We start from the raw sequence: 23318 nt of genomic DNA on the forward strand, positions 1-23318 counted from the left end.
TATTCAGAAATGAGTGTTTAAAAGTCTATTCTTGCAGACTTTTCTCTGAAGGCCTTTGTCACACTCCCGGACCCTCCTTGTATTTCAATGTAAGCACCCCTGAAATTGCTGTTGTCATGTCATTTCTGCCTTTATAAACAGTTCACAGCGTCGAGAAACACAAATGACAGAAGAGGGGAGATGAACAAGGCTGGATGTTTCCTGTAACATCACAGTGTATAATAGTTACTCCTGAATACTCCTCTATGTCGCCTGAATCTTTCCAGATGAACATGTGAAATTAGTCTAGCAATATGTTTTGATGCCTGGGTAATCGTGAAGATGTCCCACCCTAGAAGCAGGGACGTGCTGCTCTCTATCAGGAGTGACATGCCCCGCCCCGCCTATCAGCATCTCCAGGCAGCGTAGAGGAGGTGGGAGCAGGAGCAGGAGCAGGAGCAGGAGCAGGAGCAGGAGCAGGCAACACAGAGTTCAGCGGCTCCCGCGTTCGTCCGACACCTAGCTAGAGCTGCTCCCCAGGCAGTGGAGGTGATGATGGCGGCGGCTGTAGAGAGAGGAGGCGTCCGGGCCGCTTTCCTGAACCCGAGCGGCGGTGGCAGTGCTGGACCAGCGCCGACAACCCTCCCGACCGGAGCGTTAGCCGGGGCTGTGGTCCTGGGCTCGGGCTCCGGCAGCATGCCTGTACCCATGAACCTCTTTGCGACCTGGGAGATAGACCGATCATCCCCAAGCTGCGTTCCGAGGTAACGTTAACATTGTTGTGTTAGCGGAACATACCACAAACCACAATGTTTACAAATCACCACATCGTTTAATAAATATAAGGCTAGCGTTGGACAAACAACGCCCTCGGTTTACTGTAACGTAAGGCAAGAGATACGAGCTGCAACACATTTCCAAAACATTGTCGGGTTGGCTAACTAGCAAGCTAACTAGCAAGGTGGCTAATGCTAAAGCTACCTAGCAAATAGCACTGGTGTTTTCCTCTCACGTTTTGTGCTGAAAGCCTTTTACTCATTATTTATTTTTCTAAGTAAATATGCTGTGGCCTAAAATGCCCAACGCTAAATTGTCATATTTACACCAATAACTTAGACGTGGTCTAGTTTGAAATTGTCTTGTTATCATTTGGTGTATTCAATTTTATTTCGACCGTTATGATAACTACCTTACAAAAGTTCAGCCACCTAGTTTATCAGTCAGTCTTCTTCTCTGTGGCTACGTAGTTTAAAGCTTTGCTGGTACCACATATTCCTCTGTCCGTTGTAGGCCTGTGCTTAAACTGATCTACGAAATGCATGCCACCCAATAGCAACATAACTTATCTATAAATACAGCGACATGGATGCCATTCGTCTCACAAGTAGCATGCATCCTTTTCATCTTTTAACAGTACTGTGTGTCATGGGCTGTCTGAGGCAATTGGGCATTTCAGCAGCTGGCTGGCCATTTGAAATCCACATTATTTTCGCGTTCGTGTGCTGTGGGGTTTTTTTTTTTCTTTCTGTTTATGTCCAGGTACTCCTGTGTTGCTCAGCGTTGGCTATCTGGTCACATACAGCCGTAACACCACGGCAAACACAACCACTCACAGTGTTGACACAGCAACTGGCGCAAGGAGAGAGTAAACTGTTTTGATTGTCACTTTTGTGTATGCGGATTTACTCGCAGTCAGCCACATTGTCTCGATGTTATTCTGATAACACCATTTATTATGGAGTACAGCAGTAATATTCAATAATTCTCTGCATTAGTATTCGTCGTCAGTGAGCATGCACTGCTGCCACCTGACCAGAAACCTCTTGGGATCTGTGGGCACATTAATCAGCGGTGACCTAGATCTGTTCCACTCAATAGCAGAGAAGTGGGCTTGCAAAGGGAGGGTTTCCTCCACAGTCGATGTGCGTGCGTGTGTTTGTCTGCTGCCTCTTCACTGTGTGCATAAGTATGCAAGTGAATGGAATAACAAATTGCGGAAAACATGGGATAATTTACGGTTACGGTGATCTTTCAAATTTCTGTTTGCATATTATTTTATTTTGCTTGTTGTAATTTATTTCATATGAAGCTAACTAGAATGAGAAATGTTCACTACCATATTTTATTGTAGTCCTGTTTCAGAAAATATGATTCCATTGTTTTTTTATTTTAGCTCTTGGAAAGAAAAAATAGATCTTATGACCTTTATCTCACATTTGCCACAGTAAAAACCACAAGATCATTGATTTTTGGCTGTTATGAAATGCCTATGGTTTACGGTTAATAGATAAAACTGATGTACTGTACAAGCAACTTGAAGTGCCTCTGATAGCTGTATCCGTTGAATTTTAATAAAAAAAACAGGACATGTCGGTGCATTTATAGAGTGTAATACACATGGCACATTGATTTCCCATATCACTGCCTCTACACTATCTGCTTTCTCTCTACACAGATGACATAAAGGGTGCTGTATCAAAGATGAATAAGGGTGAGGATGAAATGGATTATTAAAGAGGAAGACTGCAGTAGCTGCTTGACAAGTCTTTGTTGATGTCTGAGATATTTTGTTAGATCCGACATGCAATGGCGTAGAAGTTATCTTAGATAATGATGTATGACACAATTGTTTATGTAGGGCTAAAAAGTCTTGTTGAAATATTTATTGGACGTGATGGCTTGGAGTTAACCTTACTCACGGCGTTTTTCAGACTAATTTGCCAAGCCTATTTCCGCCTTATGTGTTTTACACCACTTATCCTATACTGGTGTGAAAGGTCTTGCATGGAGCCCAACCCATGGCCTGTTTTGGGGATTCTGCCCTGGCATTCCTTCAGTGACTGAGCCATTTTGTTTGCAGCTGTTTGCTCCTCCACAAGCCTTCAGCGAATGTGGGTGTCCAGCTAAGTACCATGGTCTCACGTTAGGCCATGGGGCTGCTAGTGATTGACGGTTTTTGTCATGTTACTCTGAAACATCACACACAGCTGTTTTTCGTTAATAATTACAAGATGCTGCATTTTAAAAATTGATCTTTCAAAGCCTTGCAGCCCTGCTGAAAGCCATGCTTAAGGGAAAATATTTTATTCACAATGGAAAATATGTTGTCAGCTCTCGTAGGCCCTCTCAGCATGGGATTGTGGTTCCTGACAGTTTTGCTGTTGACACACACATGGCCCTGGGCCATTAAAGGACTTCTTTAAAAACTAGGACTTTTTTCTTTCCCTTTCTTCTTTTTGTACTTCTTGACTAGCACTCAGCTCAAACTAGATTCTTAGAAATATTTGTTACATCTGTTATTTGGTCAAGGACCCCTTTATTCTAGCACTTGTTTAATACATTGTTTGTTATATCTAAATGCAACCATTGTCTAATGCATGCAATTTTATTCTTGTGTGTGATTACAGTATTTGGGTGGTTTTTAACTGCCAGACAAACATTGTGGCAGCTCTATCCTTAACAGGCCCGTTGGAACAGTTGGACAAGCAATGTTTTCATTCCCCCACTGCCATGCAGCCATGTTGCAGCTTATTTTCTTATAAACTGAGCCCCCCCCCTTACTGGGAGCAGAGAGAGTCTACCACGCCTCTTCTCCATTTTGCCCTCGACAAATAGCTGACCAATGCTTTGATTATTTTGCTGAGTAACCAAAGACAGCTTAGGGGTAAAAGGGACAGGAGGACTCCTGAAATGCTCTTCAATATTGCTGACACGATTAATTCAATGATTTCTTCTAAAAGATAAGACTGGTATACACTTTGTGTTGGATGCATGTAAAGTAGATTTCAGTGAGGGTGCTCATTGATGGGGTTACCTTTAATGTGAAAAAAAAAAAATGAAGAGAGAACCCCTGTACCTGGGTGTGGTTCAATAAGTCAAGAGTCTTTTTGTTGAAAAGAAATATGCCAGTAGGTTTTATTAATTCTTTTATGCCATGGTGATGATCTAGATGGTCTAAATGCTTTGGTGGCATATTTTGACATCTGTAGACTTGTTCTTACTTTTAAACACTAGACTAGCTTGATTTCTGGAACCTTTTAGCTTCAGTACACACACATTTATGTGCAGTGGCTTTTCAGAGGTATTGTTTCCCTCTCATGAAAAGCATGTGCAAATAGCATGATTAAAGGGCGTACACACGATTACATAGCATAGGATATTTGACTAAAGCGGTCTCTTTTGTCAACAGACCAAAAATGGTGAAAGTTAATGACTTTCTATTATATATGAGGGGTTTATGGGCACGCTTGGGAATCCAAAAGGCCTGCCTATAACTATGGCAAGGCAGTCATTTGTTGATTAATACAAATGCAGAGGTCAGGGTGGTGCTATGTTTATCTACTAATAAGAAAAAATATGTAGCAGGGTTGGCTTCTTACCAAGTTCAAAGATCTTTTACAACTTGGGGTCAAAAGTTGTGACCTTCACCCTCATCACTAACATGGGGACAGCAACTTGGTCATGTTTGCCACACTAGCTCGCCAGGCTTCATTGTTTCCAGAATGGTGGGGAAGTTGTTATGGCAGACATCTGTTAACAATTTAAACGCTTCCCAGATAAACATTACAGTTTCTTATTTGGGTCAGAGAACGAAAAATGTTTTCAAGATCTGGGAATATTTTTTATCAGACGTTTTCAAACGATGATATTTTTACTCTGAATATATAGCTGTCTTTTAAGTTAAACTATTTCAGTTGAGAGAGGTGAAGAAACCTTAAAGGTGTGCCCACCTGCTCCAAAAAAACCATCATTCCTCTTTTCCTCTGACATTCATCTCAGCTGAGCAGAGTATCCTTCTTTCTGGCTGTATGATTCATGTGAGTCCCAGGATGACCTAATGCTCTCATGAGAGGCAGAGTCGTAGCTCAGAAGTAATTGAGTGTACTTTGCAGGCTCTGGTCAGATGTTTGTTTCTTATACCCCAATTCTGCATAGTGTATCAAACTCATGTGTTCTGTGTATGTCAGCAAATAAAGAAGATAAACAAAATAAACTCGGGTCTGGACTGGAGCAAATATTCTTGTGTCATCTTTATTTTAGGTCAGTGGAGACGAAGCCGTCAGCTTCAAGTCTGGACATATCCCTTATACTGCGATGCATGCGGGCATTTATTACTTCCTGAAGTTGGAAAGTGTTAGTGTGCAGCCTCCAGTGTCATCCCTGGCCTTAATCTCTCCGATTTAATGTCTAATTCTCTGTATGTTCATTTTTAAACCTACAATGAAACCACTAAATCAGGATACAAATAAAGGAGGCCTGTCTGTCACATAATATGAGCTTACTTTTCCCTTTCAACTCCTCAATAACCCCTCCATCTGAAGGCTTGGATATTGTTTCTCCTAGCAGGGGAGCTGCATTAATCTGATTTCATAACAGGAAAAGAGGAGCTAGTAATCTGATGCTGCACACAGACACTGTCTGCTTAATCCCCTGCTTCCTTTTGGAATCATAAACAAGGCCCCATCAGCCATCTCCAGTGCCCTTCAGGATTGTGACACAGCACTTCATGTCAGTCTGCGTTATGTTTGCAGTCTTTGTTCAGCTGCAACAACACAGCTGACAACTGATGTAGTATGTACAGGTATAGAAATGGCAGTGCTACTGTGGTGTCTAAGTCTAAAAGCTAGTTAGTGTCTAGGACCTTGTCACATTTTGATCATACTCCCTCTCTTGTTGTATTTGATGACACTTTTTTAATCGTTGAATTGCAATTTTTTTATGCTGAATGGTTTTGGGGAAATAATAAACATTTTGCTCCATATTTGGCATGCAAAGTGAAGGAATAACCAGGTGTTTTTAAATGTTGCTGATGGACAAAGCTCTTATAATGGAAAAAGTATCCCTGTAGTTAACTGACATAGCATTTGACTTAAGGGACTAGTGCTAGAGAAGATACCCCAAGCATGGATAAATGAAAATGCCCCAGTGTAGGTAATTTCACTGAAAGGGATAACATCTCACTGATAGGCAGCTGTATTTCTAAAGCAGCTAGAAGCTGAAACTAATGATATTGGCAATGGAATTTAGAGTTTAGTTTTATTGCTTTTTATTTATAATTTGTTCTTCACTGGAGCCAAGGTAGAGAAATAAATCATAGATTACTAGGCCATTTTGCCATGTTTTGCAGGTCCTTCTAAGTATATATACAAATTTTCGGAAAATTTATTAATACCTGATGACCCTCCACCATACTGTTCACACACTTTGCTAACAGTAGACCAGTCAACACCTTTACTCCCCTCTTTTCATGCTCACTCCCACTGCCTTAAATGTGTCAAAATTCTCTTTGTTTCCTTCCCTGCCTTCCTGGAGAAGGAGGAATTTCCTTGGGAAACGTTTCACATTCCTGGCAACTAGAGAGCTGCTGGTGCAGCCGAAGCCAGGCCTCTTCGCTCTGCCCTCCACCCCTTTCTGTTCTGTTGGTGACCTGGGACGGGTAGGTTGGGGTGGGAGGTGAATGAGCAGGATTGGAGATATGGATTTCCCACCCTTTTGAGAAGTTTTCTGAAGTGGCCCAGAAATTCACAGTGAACGGGCATGCACTAAATGCTTATGTTGAATTCCTCACAAAGGGAAGAAAGGTTTGTTTCCCCCTGCCTGGACCTCAGCATGGGAGAAAGTCCAGATTTTTGTGTGGGTGGATACTGGGGTCTCAGCTAGTGACGATATCCAACTTCCTGAGCCAACAAGTGAGGCAAGGAAACTAACCACTGACACAGGGAGGATCCTGTCAAAATAAGCACATTTGGGACAATGTTTCTCAACTAATTTTCTCTCTTGTTCTTGCTCTACTTATTTCCCACCTCTCCCATTCAGGCATTTCCTGCGCTGTATGTGCCAGCAGCAACATACGGACCATTATTTCAGAGACAAAACACTGTGGAGTGGTTGAATGAGAGCACATGACAGACCATTTGAAAACATGAAGCATTGTCATAATGGCAGTTAGAGATCCTGTGCTACGTTCTAGCAGAGTGTAGTCTTGTAAATAAAAAAAGGTAGTGGTGGGTGATGTGGGGAAAATTAAGATTGAAGGAATTATCGGTGACAGAAACTTAAATTTAGTAAATAGTTCAAAATGAAACGGTAAAAAATCTATGTGTTAAATTATTTTTTTTAATGATAGAATCTCATAATTACTGCCGGCCCCACTCAGAGATCTTTTGCTTTTGCTGTCTAGATGAGGATATAACAGTCCCTAGAATGTCAACTCCCAAATAGCATTGAGCTGGATGCCCTGCCCACTTGTCTAATCCCAGATTAAAGAGTCTGAAATGTCTGGAGTCCTCTTGCTCTCCACGTGCTTTTTTTCAATTAGCCCCCTCTACAAATGTGTTACTCTTCTCGTCTTCTGTGCAAAGCTCCAAGGGTTTTGCTGTCCACCTCTGCAGCAGCTAATTTCACACCATATATATTTCAAAGGGTGTTTACTTTGCAGGATGCTGTTAGCTTTCCTCTGTCCTAATGAACCTCACCTTTCAGAGTTCATTCATCTGGGCATCACTGATATTAGAATTAGTGCTGCACGGGGTGGAGAGAAGCAAGGTGTGTATACAGAAAAGCCGGAGCTTGGATACATTCAGCACACTAGTCATTTGGACATATTAAACCAGGGGGGGTGGACTTGGGGGGTTGTAGTCATAAAGCACTTTTGGACTGCCATTGTTCATTTCAAGTGCAAAAACAGTATAATTACATGCACCAGTTATTTTATCAGCACTGGTGGATAAATGACAAATAGACTGTGCGTCTATTGCAGTGCATCGCTTATTTATTAAGTAGCCCTTCTTCTGGGAAGCTTGAACATTTTTTAAAAAACTTCTTCAGGAAATAAAGCAGAACCATAGTTGCTTATGCTGACAATTGTACATTTATTGATGGCACAATTCCCAGTTCATAGTGGTCCTTCAATGATCTTTCTGGAAGTGCTGTCTACATTGCAGAACATAGTTTTGAATTAGAGCACAATTGTGGAAGGCCTCTTTTGTCAGCAGCATTCCAGATAATATCATTAGCACTGACAACACACAACTTAGCTCCATATTTCTTTCTAAAGCAATATTTTCTGATCTTTAATCACCATATCCCTGTATCATGTGCATAGTTACCCTGTTACCATATAACCAAATAAAGATGTTCAAGCATCATAAGAAACGTGATAGAGACACATCTACCCTTTGCCTTTGTTTACAGACAGCTGAAGCTGAGAGTGCTAGGTTTATGTTTTTAAAAAAATCTCTGATCAATGATGACAGCAGAAAAAACCGATATGATGGGGGTCGTTGTAGGAGTTAAAGGGTAGGATTAATCCTGTCTGTTGCTGATCGTAGGCACCATATGTCGGTATGATATACAGTATTTATTGTAAAAGTGAATAGAGTCTTTTGATGAGATGTCAACACTTTAAATCAACACCTAGTTTCGCTCAGATTCACACCTTCTAACATGGTGAATAGGATTAGGTATAGCGTCTACTGGCTCATAGATTTCTAATAATAGGTACGTTTTTAATCTTTTCCACTAGATTTTAGCCAAAACCTTGCAAGTTGATTCTCCTTATTTATATCAGAGCTGGCCCAACATTTGTCTCATATCTTAAAGTTGGTAGATTGTAAACTGAACAGATGTGTAAAAGCTTGTAGGAGTCGATGCAAAAGTCCGGCAGGCTTTCCTCGCCATCCTTTTTATTGCATTTTAAACCTTGCGCCACCCAGCCCATTCATCAGGGCTTTTTAAGATGAATCATTTTCAGTCAAGTAAAGACTTACTTAGGCTCCTTAAGCCATAAATACTGGAGTGTGACATTGTTTCTACAATTTCATTTATTCATGCTGTTTTGCAATTCCAAATATTTCCTCCTAAGCTGGGTTACATAATAATGGCTAAATGATAATCACAGTTATTTTGCTCAGTATTGAGCTAAACGCTCATTATGTATCATTATTGTTCACCCACCTCCGGCAGCAAAGTAACTGTTCTGCAGTTTTTAAATTTACAGGTAACTGCCTTTACATTAACATTGTGTCTGGACTTTATGACCCTTAAAATAAATTGTGTGCCATACCCAACACTCTGGGGTACTTTTTTTAAATATTTGATTTCTTCTTTTAAGGTTTTTGAATTTTCCTGGTCAGAAGACTAGACAGAGAGATTGTTTTAAACAAGGCTTTGCTCTTGAGCTTTTGATCCTACCAGTAGACTCCAGGCAAAAGAACATTCCTGCCAGGCAGACCATCCAGCTTAATAGGATTTTAAAGGTCAGTCATAACCTTGTCAGAGGCTGTGACACTCATAGGATTTACCCGTATCTTTTTGACTTGTTACTGTAGACTCATTGGGAAGTCACTGGATGCAGTAGGCATGAACCTGATGACCTACCCTTATTAAGAGGATGTACCATAGGCTACAGTAGTTAAGACAATAATCTCATCATATTCTGCATGATAGAGACACATAATCTGTCATGTTACCACTGTTCTGATGTATTGTAGTTGATCTGGTCAAGGTGTCTTTAGCTCTGCCTGTAAACATGCCATGCCTGGTCTGATCTTGTCTTCTGTGGCCACTAGAAACATGGGCCTGCTGACCTCATCAGTTTGTGGTCAGGGCTGAACAAAAGAGCTGTTTAGCACTGCAAAAACAACAACAAAGGATGACAGCCATGTATTGAGTTTAATGGGAATTAAAGAGGCTGAAGAGTTGAGAATGAAGCTAAAGTAGTATGATGAACCTCAGTGGGAGCTTATACATCTAGAAGCATTTATTTATAGGGAAGATAGCATATTGAACTATGAATATAGTGCACTGTGCACATTGCTGACTCAGAAAACTTGTCACCGGGTTGTGTCATCATGTGTGTCTTAAGAAAACTTTGTCTCCTCATTTGGCTTGGTGCCAGTAGGACTGGGAGTGCTGGTGTGCTGGACTTGATGATGAAATAAGGGGACCAGTTCAACCCATTCTTGCCTTTCCTGTCACTGAACAGCAGCCTTTTTTCATTAGGAAACACACAACTTGCTAGCACACACTTCATTATCAGAGAGAAAGCTTTGAAGGATTCTACCAAACCACCCACACAACAAGAGCATACTGGTCAAACATCTGATTCACACTGTTTTTCAAATGGGTGTTTGAGGGAAAGCACCGGCTTAAATCACCAAACGGAGATAAAATCTGGCACTGCGCTCTAATGCACCAGCCCCGTGTAGTATTACATAAAATGCGCTGGTAATCCCAACAACAGTCAGATTCCACCACTGCTTTGGGGATTCTCAGGACCACAGAGTTCACAAAGACCATATTACAGAGTATTACGATAGATATGAGTGCAGCTATTATGTTCCTGTACTCTCACATTCTCAGAAACAACCGGTTTTAGTCCCTCCCCAATTTATTTTTCTTTTCATAACACATCCCTCAGGGTGGTTTCATACCTGAGTGATGACACCTGTCCTCCCCGTTTCACCAAATTGCTCCATTGCAGCTAATGTCTCAGCACCATCTGGCCCGACAAAGCTAAAGTCCATCCCAGAAACGACTTCACACAAACTACGTGCTGAATGAGGGATTTCAAAAAATAGCTGAAGGGATGTTGCGTAGCTGCAACTAAAATACGATAGCCACGTGGAATGTTTTCTGCCAGTGTTCCACAATTCTCACCAGTATTCATTAAAATCTACCATTTTTTTCAAAGCGTTTACCCCCCACAGAGGTTCATGATAGGGTTGCTACAAGTACAAATTCTCTTTTTATAACGGATTAGTCATTGGATTACTTTTTTCGACAAAACAACTGATCCTATAAAAATTAAATTGTATGAAGTACTGAAAACTGACCATCACGATCACCTTTTTCTCCCTGTGTCTGTGTGGGTTTCCTCGGGTGCTCAAGTTTCATCTGACAATCCAAAGATATGATGGATCGATACTACGAAGATTGACAAGAAAGTTGTGCATTTAGTCATAGCTTGGCCAAAATATGACTGATGCAGCACACTTAGCATACAGATGAAGAGTGGAGTGGAGACATCCAATAAGAAATACCTCCCGCCCTGTGGATTATGCTACAAGACAAGTTTGAGATGTTTCATTAGATGTTTGACACTGCCATTAAAAATCGGGCAATACCAGAATCCACAATTTAGGCCACCTTTCAAGGCCACGGAGGTTTAGTGTTTATTGCTCAAAAGATATAATCCATGTCTACATAGAATTGTAAGGGCTCTGTTTACAGACCTCTTTGGCAGATCAGAAGCCACCATAAGAAGGTTACTTTCTTAACCAAAGGTCTGTGTGATTACAGTCTTTGTGTTATGTTGCTATTGTGACTATTAGGTTGTATATCATACATAAACTAAACAGCCACAGAACTCAGGGTTTGCCAAAGTAATAGCTTCTTCTTGTTCTCCTTGTGTACCTTAGTCACAATCTCTTCTTCGTTTTTCACTGTGGCCTTGAGAAGATTTCATTCAGGGAATTAAAGCCTAACCAGCATATGGCAATCTGGCACACATAACCAGATATTTGGGGGATAAAATAGCTTTTGCATGCAAGCCTAAGTGCAGTCTAAGCTCTTGTGGCACATCCTACTGTGTGAACTTGTTAAAACTGATCCATTTATTCTTCTGGATTAGTCCTTATCACTCATAATGTAGACTGGATTCAAAAATGAATTTATCTGCTTCTAAATAACCTACCCTTATTCTCCTTACTACTTCTCTGTTCCCTCTCTAGCTCTATAGTACTTTGGAACTTCTATTGTTTAGGGATTTTAGACAGAGAGGGGAATCTTTTACTAAAAAATGTGAATTTTGAAACCAAAAATTTAACAGGGTAGACTTACGAGGGTGGCATGGGTATAGGTTTTAGAATGTAGGGTTTTGTTTCCAATGTCACTGAGGGGCTATGAATAAAATATAAAAAAATAAATAAAAGGAAACTTCTGTGTATTGCTGTCTGTGTAGATCTCACTAGCCCCATAGGCTATCCCTCACTGTGAATAGACTTGCTTCTGTTTTTCATGTAGGTGAATGAAATATTCAGAAGAAGTAGCTTTTAGACTAGCGTACCCTTTATTTGGGCTAAATTATGCAACTAGACATGAACAAATAATAGCATTATGAAAGAACAACATGCTATTGCTTTCCTTAGAAAGGGCAGTGACTGCAGTGAAAGGTTTTCTTTTTTTTTTTGGGGTCAGCTTCCTTAAGAATTTCATGCAAAGCATTATGTTCAAGCATGTTTTATTAAAAGAACGCGACCGCATTCACTTCTCAAGCAGAGAATACGAGAAATAGTACATTGAAAGCACTAAAAGCATGACTTGAATTCTTTTTCTTTTTTTTCCCTCGCTCGGAAGCCCCCCAGCACATACCAAACATAGACAGTCTCTTTTTCATTCAGCTCTCTGTTACATCACTCATCCTCCATCCTCCACTTCCCCCTGCTTTGTGCCTCTGACAATTGCTGTGCAGTGATCCGATGTCATGGAACTGGCAAAACATCAACTAGAATGCTGACCATGGGAAAAGAATTACAAAAGTGTGTTTTTGTTTAGGCAGCATATCGTTCAATTCAGAGGGTTTGTTGGCCGCTGTCAATGCCATGCATACCCATTTGTAGTCTGTCAGGACCCATGTCCGTACTTGCATGATAAACTTTTTCTATGTCCCTAGGATAGGATGTTTTTTTTTTTGTTTTTTTTTTTTTTTTTTAATTGAAAGCAGAAATAACTGTGCAAAGTCAAAACAGTATAACTTCTACTGATGCTTCAATCTTTCCAACTGAGACAAAAGTGAACTTAGCAGCCATAGCTCAACATTGGGCTTTTTTTCATTCTTGGAACTATTGCCATAGGCTGACTGCTGTAGCTACTGCCTCTTTGTAGGTTATTTAACCTTAGGGTGTTTCTACCATAAAGTCAATTGACATGCTGCTTTCACCAAAGTGGTCCAGAAATAACACAGAGATAGTAGCCACACGTACTTGTACACACCAGGACATCTTGAACTAATGGATGTCGATGTAGATGGGACTTGTGTTGTTAGTTTACATCGGTCCAGACAGGAAGTGTCTTGAATTATGCTGTGATATGCATTTATTGAATGAAGTATTTTTCAACAAAGTAAGCTAAACTTTTTTTGAAGCAATTCTTTCCCATAGTATTGTTTTCATCTGAATTGTAGCTAAATGAGTTCCACAGGGAATTATCATTGTGGAAACATGAAATATTTATAGTCCTTAGCGATCTCCTTCTTATGACATGAAGACAAATCTGTATGTGAATGACCTCTTTCTGCTCTGGCTTAATCATGACTTTTCAAAAACGAGGAATCAAAAGAGAAAAGGATCTTTCGTGTCAATGTTCTCACCCTCAACCTAAATGATTATTACTTCCAATTCTTCCAGTCACATATTCTTAAATGTTATGCCGAGGCTAAGGGAGTTGATTTCAGATTTGGGGTTTGAATTTATTTTCAGTGTAATATAGACTGTCTACTGTCATATAAGCAATCTTCAGAAAGACATATAATTTTACCAAACAGCCAAACTCAAAGCAGCAAGTGACTGAAGAGGGTGAGGTTTGAAAGGGGCTTACAAAAAGGATAATTTGCTGTGTACAGTGTGTTTGTGTCTGACTTCCACCCCACTGTCCACCTTTAATCCACTTCCCACAATAGATTTGGTTTCTTCTGATGTTCCAGCATCACTTCGGGTGAGCTAAGTTATTCAGTATGCACTGGAAGGGATAGACAGGCTTGGTTGAGACATGGCAGCGTGACTGTCTCCTGAGTCAGTTATAAAACACTGGTGTGGATGATTTCTAGGTGATTTGGAGCAGCTGCAGACTTGTCATTCATTCTTAGCCTGCTCTTAGTCACTAGTGATTCAGTCGATCTAAAAAGCTTTATGCTTACGTGATGAAGTGTTTAACTTGTACGTCGCTGGAAATGTGAAACTTCAGATGTTTACTTTTCCTAATGAAGTCTTCTTGTTTTTACGACAGAGAAAATGGATGAAGCAGCCGAGATAAGATAATGCACCATGCCATATAACCCACAATCACAGGCCTCTTATCTGAAACCAAATATTTGGCCTCGGCTGTTTGAGTGTCCTGCCTGATAACTTGTTTTGTTTGTCCTGCACAGATAAACGTGAAAGGATTTGAGCGAAGCCACAGGCGTACCATTTTTTCATAACATAGTGACTTCAGCAGTTGCTCTCATTTCCTTTTCCATCTAATAATATTTAGTAATGGTGATTGGTTTTAGGTTTAAACCAACCTTCATTACCGCATGACTTAACTGATTTAGCACTATAGGTTACAGCTTTTTCTGTCATTGCAACCAGCGTACTGGTGATTTTATTCTGGTTTTGTTGTCAGAGCTTTGCTTTTTGTTAATTTATTAACCTGAATATTTATAGTGCCTAGATTAGCCACTAATAAGGCTGGGATGGGCAGGTAAAAAGTCAAAGATGGGGATTATGTTGTCATGGCTATTTGCTATTTTGTATACAATATCTGTGATTGGGTACTTGTTCATGTTTGTCAGTTCAGCTACAGAGCCTTCAGTGCAGATCTATACTCTTTTTGCTCTATAGATAAGACTGCTTGTCTAAGGCTTTATCCTCACACTTCACACAAAAAGCCTCCATATTTTTAATATCCTTAGTAACATTGGTATGTCATAGGAGGCAGTCTGTATAATCTGAAAGAGGGAAATGGCCTTGTAGTCTAATGACCTCGCTTTATGGGCCGAAAAGGTCAACAGTTAGTGACGGTACAGTGAGTGACAAGGATGCACTAATGGGCTTAGATGGAGCAGCACTACTCATGCTACCTTGAGTGATGCCATATAGGCTAAAGCTATTAGCTGTAGAGTATTCAGGCACCTAGTGGCCACCGCCCTTCAGAGCAGTCAATAACTGTTCATGGTGACACGATATGCCACTACTTTCAGTTACTGTATATGTCCATGTTAGTAATAGAAGATGTCCTCTAGAAAAAAAGATTTGCACGTTTACTATAATTAGCCTGTGGTAGGGTGGGATTCTGTTTCCTGCATTGACTTAGTGTGGGCCTATCCGGTGTCTGTGACACAATTTTAGCCTAACGTTATTACTGCCCTCCCTGTGTTAAAGGTTAAACGTGAGCTGAGTGAAGCCAGGGCAGTTTAAAAACGACAGGTTGTTTCAAAATCTACACACTAGTCAGCACTAGAGGTGAAATAGTTAATAGATAAATCGATTAGTCAAACAACAGAAAATGAATCAGCAACAAACAGATAATGATTAATAGCTTGATCTACTTAATCGTAATATTAAGTTTATTTATATATATTCTTATATTTATCAAACAAAAATGCTTATAATTTGTTAGTCACAGCTTGTCAAATTTGAGGATTTGCTGTTTTTCTTTGGTTTATATCATTTAAAGATATTTGAAGACATCACCATGGATTCTGTGAAATAGTTACCAGCGTTTTTTACTATTTTTGAAACAGTTTTTAGACTAAACTATTAATTAATTGAGAAAGTAATTGATAGATCAATCCATAATAAAAATAACTGAATAAAAGCAGCCTTAGTCATTACATTTACACGCACTCTAATGTACTCTGTGTTTGTGTGTGTGCATGAAAGCATCATAAAGGCTTGGCGGATGCAGACCGTCAGAAACCAGGATATGGGTTATGAAGTTTATTCTACACTCCAGTGCCAGTTTATTACGTAAAGCTACAGTAGCTAAATCAAATGCAGTTTAATACAGAAGCCTTGCAATAAATCCTACCCTCAAGAAGGTTAAAATGTTTAGTTTTTATTGAAATTGTTTCAAAGAGGTGTTCATTCAACTTTACAGTCATTTTAGTGGCTGTAGTTTCTCTACTGATGTGTCCAGAGTATGATCAAAACCAGGAAAAGACTACATAACATGGATACTAGAGTGCATGTGAGTATCAATAAAGTCTTTAGTAATGATGACCTAATCAGAAGAACTTGGCAGGCGTTGAGTTGGCTTAACCAGCGCAAGCACTGAAACTGAAAAGGGGATTTCCCCCATGGGCTCTTATCAACTGGGAAGCAGACAGAAAATGTATCACTATATTTGCTTTCCACCGCCTGTTCACAGAAATATTGAACTGGAGACAGCTGTATAGATTGTCCGCCCATATGGTCTTCTCTATGAATTGATAACATGGTTGTGTTTTGGTCCTCTTTGGCACAGTGAGGCGTGCTGTGATCCCACCCTAGACTCTTGCTGGGAATGTGGGAATGACATGCCAAAATGGAGGATTAATGCATCTTGTGAGGGGTTTCTTCAGGCCCCTATTTCAACCTTGAGTGTGTGCCAGTGTCTGTTCATTGGAGGGGAGACCACTCCACAAATAACACCGCCCCCTGTATTGCTGTAATCTCAAATACACAGTATATCCATACGTACGATCTTTTCTAAAACTAGCTGAATTATCCTCTACCCAGTGTACACCTCTGCCAGCTATTTTAGCACAAGGATTAGTGTTTTTGTGCAACACCTAGCCTGTCACTGCAGTCACTGTTTGGGTGGCAAAGTGAACTGGCACTGGGTAGGAGAACAGGGACAGACTGGCACCAGGCCAGAACAGATGACCACGAGTTTCACTTACAACGCAACACAGTGGCAGGCAGGAATGGAGATAACACCACTGTCTAATAATAAAACGTCCCTGGTTCCCTAGGTGACCCCTTCAGTACCTGCAGCCTTTTTAATTACATGTGAATCCCAGTCTACAGAGAGAGAGATGTTGTTAAACCATTAGCCCTACTTTCTGTCTCCCTCCCTCCTGACAGAGAGCTGTAGCTGACTGGTGACTCATCATCACCACAAGACATGCTGGATCCATGCGCTACCTGCAAGGTTTAACATTTAATTACTCCAGCCTCAAATACATTTGCATTTGTTACTCTATCACACAAGGTAACTTAGGTAATCGTGCAGCCCAGTGAATTGGCAATTTACACACAAATTCTCCCGGTAAACTGTTGTTGAATTATGTCGTACCCTATTTAGGCCAAAGGGAGATTCTGCACGGGAACACCAAGCTCCTGGGCCGTTCCTGTTGTTAAAAATTTATAGTAATCATTAAAGATATATTCTGTTGGCTGCTTGGATAAACCTCCCTTCAGATCTAATCACTTTTGGCTAGCTTCCTTCCTTTTCCCTCTATGCTGTTAATTTCATCAGTGAAAACTATGAACAAACTTGAATCACACAAAAATCAGGAAGAAAGAGGACATCAAGAAATACAAGTCAACCTAATGACTTTTTATTGACGAATAATATCTCTTGGAATCCGTACCACGTTCCTCTTTGCATTTACTGTATGTGTGAACTTAGATAGAAAGACACATTGCCAAGATATACAGAATGATAAAAGTTTTAAAATCATACATGCTCTTCCTCTTTCCCTTCTCGTCACTGCTGCTTTGAAAATGAACATCTGCACTGATTAAGTTGGAACTTTGTTAGTTGATTGGCTGTATGTGGTTGGAGCACATGACTGGCTGAATGTTTTAGTACCCACTAAGATTGGTTTGCATTGTTGTGATCTGCTCATTTCTTCAGGATTTCTTAATTTCTAACTATTCAAAAGCCACTTTTCTGCCTTTTAAAATTTCCTTTAGGACCTGACACATTTCAGAATACAAAGAATTGAAATACAGTCAACAGGGAAAAGACAGTATGTGCCATACTACATGTGTGCAAACACTTTAGTCCTTTTGCCCCAAAATATTCATTGGAAAACAGACCACCCCATTGTTGTCCTCTGTTACGCTACAATTTCTTTTGTGCTTGAACATGAAGAGACTTTGTGATTCATACATGCCTAGCCGGGAGTGCCTGAATGAAGTCAGTGTTGCCGAGTGTCTCTCAAGGAAAATGGCTGACCGGATAGCTATTTGTTTGCTTTGTCTTTCTTCCACCCCTCTGATTCTGGCTTGGACTGATACACAATTTAATTCAACAGCAGTGCTGGGAAAAGTGGGTCAGGAGGAAGTTTAGCAAACTTGGCTTGGAAGTTTTTGACTTTTTGTTCAGTGTTATTCTGTGGAGGCAGAAAGACAGAAGGGGGGAGTTGATGCAGGTGAAAGGAAGGGGGATTTTTAAAGGTCACAAATTTGTTGTAGACTCCATGAAAGAGGCATGGAATTGAGCTTTTTTTTAAAACCGGCTTTCGTGTTGTATACAATAGGGCTGACTTGAGAGGTGTCCACTGGGACCTGCATGTGTTTTTCTGATTAAATACAGTATATTATACTGTACTTGCTGTTGTTTTTTTACCTTCTTTGTACCTCACCTCTTCTGGATCCCAGCCACAGCTCTGTAGTACTAAAAAGTCCAGTCAAAAATGTATTCAACTTCTTTAGAGAGATATATAAGCCTATGTTTCTTTCTTGTTTTATTTAAAAATGAACAGATCGTGGCAGTAGGTCACATAAGCCTCTAACTTTTTAATATGTTGCAGCATGCTCATACCGGGCTGACTGAAGACATTTTACTGCATTATGGCTTGTCAAAGCACTTGTTCTATGTCACTTTCCATTAAGAATTTTCCCATAAAGCTGACAGCAGAACTCCCGATTTAGTAGCACTTTGGTGCATCATCCATTCACAAAAAGTCATAGATTTTTCGTCAATGACAAAGGAAACAAAGCTGAATAGAAGAGGGTTTGATTACTCAGTTGCTCTCTCGATTTTTCACTCACTTTATCGGCAGGCATTGATGATCCCTGGAGGTTGCCTGTTTATTGTTATAATGTTATAATTATCATACCTGCAGTCCAAAAGTAGAATAAAGACGCAAGTAGTATTAGTATTCCCAGATGCACACCATGTCATAAAGGTGTGCTCACATTGTGTTACTCGTGCCACTAATCTATTTCTTTTTCTCTCCCCCTCTCTTGTTCTTTCTCTTCCACAGACTCTGCAGCCTTACACTAAAAAAGCTGGTTGTCCTCAAAGAACTGGATAAAGAGCTGAACTCCCTGTCTATAGCTGTCAAAATACAGGTGGGTGGGTTAATCTCCCATGTGTGACTGGAGTCACAAGCTCAATTGAAAAATATTTGATAGCAGCATGTCACTGCCTGGAGTCTGTAGCTCACTGTTTGTCAATCCTTTGTTAAGGGTGTACACTGTTAAACATAATCACAAAGCCTAGATGATGATAAGACGTGCTACTAATCCTGCTGATTGATTAAAAACCTCCTTAGCTGCACAGGAAGCTGTGACGAGTCACATCCACTCTGGTGCTTTAAATGGCAGACTAGCATTACTACTCTAAGCAGGAGCATAAGCACCTTAAGATGGATTGTGCATCTTACATTGACTGCTAATGCATTTTTGTGACTATGGGTAACGCTGATGCTTTAAGTCTTCCTAATATTATATTATGTAGATATTGGAAAAATCTATATAATTAGATGCAAGAACCAACAGTTGGCTGGATAAATGGAAATAAATTACAGTAAGGAGGGAGATGGTTTATGTTTCAGTGTGACCATCTGCACTAGCGTGTGTGTGTGTGTGTGTGTGTGTGTGTGTGTGTGTGTGTGTGTGTGTGTGTGTGTGTGTGTGTGTGTGTGTGAACAACCCAGTTAATTTTACAGTGACTGTAGCTATGCTGCTCACTAAACAAGCTTATGTTTTATTGTTATGCTGTGCTGGAATGAACAAGGTTGCTGCAATAGAGTTAAAACTTACTCCTTCTATAGTGCAGAGCTGTGGGATGATACTGCATTCTAATTCAACAATTGCCAAATTGAGCGAGCCTATGGGGGTATTGGTATACACGGTGTTAATACAGGTTGTATGACATGACTTTCAATTTGCATGATCGTCGGATACATAACCAGTCGAATACCATTTGATGAAAACTCACAATTTACAGAAAATCTTAAGCCTCATCAAGGTCTCAAGGCTTTTCTGACCACATTTGAGGTGGATCTGGTCACGCTAGTCATTTCCTGTTGCCAGTAGGTGGCGCTGTGAGTGTAACTGAGTATTGGCAGGGAGGCTGGGACTCTTATTAAACGTGAAGTTGGGGGCATGTGCACAATGTATATTTGAGTTACAACAACTTCCTGTTTCATGGTGGGACATTGAAATTCGCCACGTTGCCACAGACACCGTTCAACGAAAACTCAAAAGCTTTGGAATTAAGCGAATCAGTTATCTAGTATCTAGTAAATCTAGTAAATTCTAAATCCAGTTATCTACTAAATTGAATCATAATCATGGAAACTGATACCCCTAGCGCTGATCTAAAATATTGTGGTATATACTGCAAGACTAGACTGATGTATAGTGGCACAGTGTTGGAAGCCTGCCTTTAGTCTGCAGACAGGCTTCACAGTTTTAAAACACACACTCAGCAGTAAGCCTAGTAGCGGTTGTAAAAATGATGGTCCACTGCTTCTGAAACAGTTGATTCCTAGAGAGAACTGAGACCAGTGAGAACAGCTTAAATGTTCACCAACACACATATGAACGCACTGCCCTGAGGTGGCCATGTGGAAATAATTCTCCAAAGCAAAAAGTTATTCAGACTTTTTTCACTTACATTGTCCAGAAATTCTAATTTGAGATTTAGATTTACCTGAAAGCGGGAAGAGTCTGTAATTTGTACCTGGAAGATGCAATTTGAGGAAAAGCTTTTATATTTCCCACACATCAGAGACAATCTAGTATGTTGCCTTTACCTGGTGCTGTATTTTGCAGATGCTTTCATAATATGCATCCTGTAGTTTCTGCTCTCTGCTTTTGTAAGGCAGCATAGCTGGGATGTGTGGTATACATAACATACATTTGTAAAGGGCCTAATGAGTAGAGAAGGTAAGCAGAAGCATCTAGTCACAACTAGTGTGCATGTTATGTTGTTGGCAGAGGAACCATATACTTTCCATGGATTTCAATCCAGAAAGCCACATTTTTTTATTCACTTGCCTCAGCAATTGATGATTTTTTCTGTCCCTCACTCAGTATTGTCCTCCTCATTATGAAATTTAATTGAACTTTTATGCAATAGTTGGTGATTTTATTGAAAGGAAAACAAATCAGCCACCCCTTACTGTCATCTTAAAGGAGAAAGGAAGCAACCAAGTGTGGCTTTATCCATGAGCTACATTGTCTCCAGAGCGTGAAATCTCTCCATTTCTGCCGAGCTGCCCGGAGGATAGCCGAGCAAAGCTCTGTTCACCACAGCTCCGGAACTGGAGCATTAAATGCAATTACCAGCAGGTTTGGTTAGGGAGAACAGAGACGCTGAGGGGATAAAGAGACAGTTGGAGAAGACGACAGAGGAATAAGAGGGTTTTGTTTTCAGACAGTGACTTACAAAGCTTCATTACCGCATGTCATTGGTTTCCTGTTCTGCTTACAGTGGCGGTCTATTTTCTCTCTCCGGGTCTCATCAGGTTAAGTGGCCTACATACAGACACAACCCCTGTAATGGCTAACCGTTTGGATGGTCTCCCAAAACCACAGCGGTAGGGATGACGAGATTGCAGTTTAGTCTGCAGGAGGCTCTGTGTTCCCTGGGAGACAGTCTTCTGTCTCTAAACCTGGAGACCACTGAGTCACTTCAAGTAGCTTAGGCGCCCTCACACAAACAACTGCTTCATTTTCTGCACATTGGGTTGCAATGTGATCTGCTACTGCACGTGCACTACATGATTTAATGCATTTTTGTCCTGTCTTTTCTGTGTGCAGTTGCCTGAGGTTGTAGCCAGATATTGATGTCAGCTGGATTATGATAGGAAAGGCGTGCACGCTGCATTTCAGTGCAAGCCGCTGTCCAAAGCACTTCCATTTGCAGTACACTCAGATATGATCCAGTTGTCCGTGTGTATGCTGCAAAAAGGGGAGCCAATTTTGAGAATTTAACATCTTACACAAGAAGTGTAAAGTTAAACTTGTTGTCCCACAGGCTTGTGGAGCTTGGTAGAGTAGAGGAGCTGTAACATTCCCCATCTGGCCCCAGTAGAGAAGCTTTTAGCAGGGGAGAGGGGGTGAGAGAAAGGGGGGCCAAAGGACATTCGGTACAAGTTTTCCTTGCCAAGGCTCTGTATTGTAAATGCAGGTCAGGCAGTTTGAGAGAGCTTGGCTTTTGTGCCTTGATTCATTGTAACAGCCACTGAGCATGAGAAAAGAGTACATACAAGACCCCTCTGTAGACCTCAAGTTAGTGGCAAGGTCAGACTCAGAGAGTTTTACCCCCATTTTCGTTTATATACAAACTGGTGCCGCAGCTGCCTTCAAGGTACTGTCAGCGTGTCCTTCTCTGAAGCATATTGAGCCGTTAGGCTGGATAGAAAAGTGCTTATTACAGCTGAATGATTTGCAAGTGTCAGCAAAGCTAAATATTCTGTATTCCCATGCATCCTTTCGTTCTTCAAAGATTTTTTTCATACATTATTTATTCAAAGTTTAACTTCATGCATTTTAAACAATTGACATTGCTCTAAAAGTTCTTTTAAAATGTTTCTTTCCTTGGTGAGGTAGGCTGGAACACAGTGTTGCATGTTTTCTAAGTATTGTATGCTTGTATTTTTAGGTTTTGAGATTAAGACTTTCAGAAATTTTCAGCCTTACAACGAATGTGGCACTGTTTGAGAAATTCAAGATATGACCAAATTTGACGGTGATTTTTTTAGGTCTGAAAAACACCATTAGGCAGACATAACCTGTTGAGTATTTTTGACATAATATTCTTCCATATAGTGGTTTGAAAAAACACACTGCCATCACACATGTTTATTGCATCACAATAGGATTGTTTATCACATGGCGATGAGCTAGAGCACCCTTTATTTTCAGTTGTTTACTCAGTACCGATGACATCGGAAAAGAGGTCGCGGAGGTTTTAAGATTGGAAGTTGGAGAATCTCTTAACAACAGTTTAGTCATCTATGAGCTTTGATTTTCATTGGAGAAGAAAAATTGATTTGTGTGGTGTCAGTTCTGTTTTACCAGACACACCAAGCTATATGCAATCTTGTATTTGATTTTCTTCAATTCAGCTGTTATGTTGACTGGAGGGATTTGATTATTTGAAGCATGGGTATGTACTGTATGCCATTTCTATTGGCTGAGACAGACCCTTGTAATCCTCTTGCCTTCTGTGGCTCACAAGGTGAGAGCCTTTGGACATTTGTTGGCCTTGTTTCTCTGACTGTGACATTCTGTGCCCGTTCTATCATCTATCCACTCTTGAGTTGTCAGTTGTGATTAGACAGAAAATGAGCACATTTGGAAAAACAGTTAATGGAGTAAAAATACTGTATTTGCAATTTCAAATTACAA

At 40.4% G+C, this 23318-nt stretch overlaps 1 protein-coding gene across 2 annotated transcripts in view; it reads left to right on the top strand.

Moving 5' to 3' along the window:
* Positions 1-426: 426 nt before the first annotated feature.
* Positions 427-23318, top strand: part of zmp:0000000755 (phosphofurin acidic cluster sorting protein 2) — a 46078-nt gene continuing 23186 nt past the window's right edge. The window contains exons 1-2 of one of the 2 annotated variants that reach the window (XM_040139009.1): positions 427-743; positions 18938-19025. In XM_040139009.1, the coding sequence (XP_039994943.1) occupies positions 532-743; positions 18938-19025 (300 nt within the window). In that variant the 5' untranslated portion in view covers positions 427-531. The remainder of the gene's footprint in view (positions 744-18937; positions 19026-23318) is intronic. The other variant, XM_040139008.1, reaches the window with a different exon arrangement.

The sequence above is a fragment of the Xiphias gladius genome, chromosome 11 (genome assembly GCF_016859285.1).
Source record: "Xiphias gladius isolate SHS-SW01 ecotype Sanya breed wild chromosome 11, ASM1685928v1, whole genome shotgun sequence".
Lineage (NCBI taxonomy): Eukaryota > Metazoa > Chordata > Actinopteri > Istiophoriformes > Xiphiidae > Xiphias > Xiphias gladius.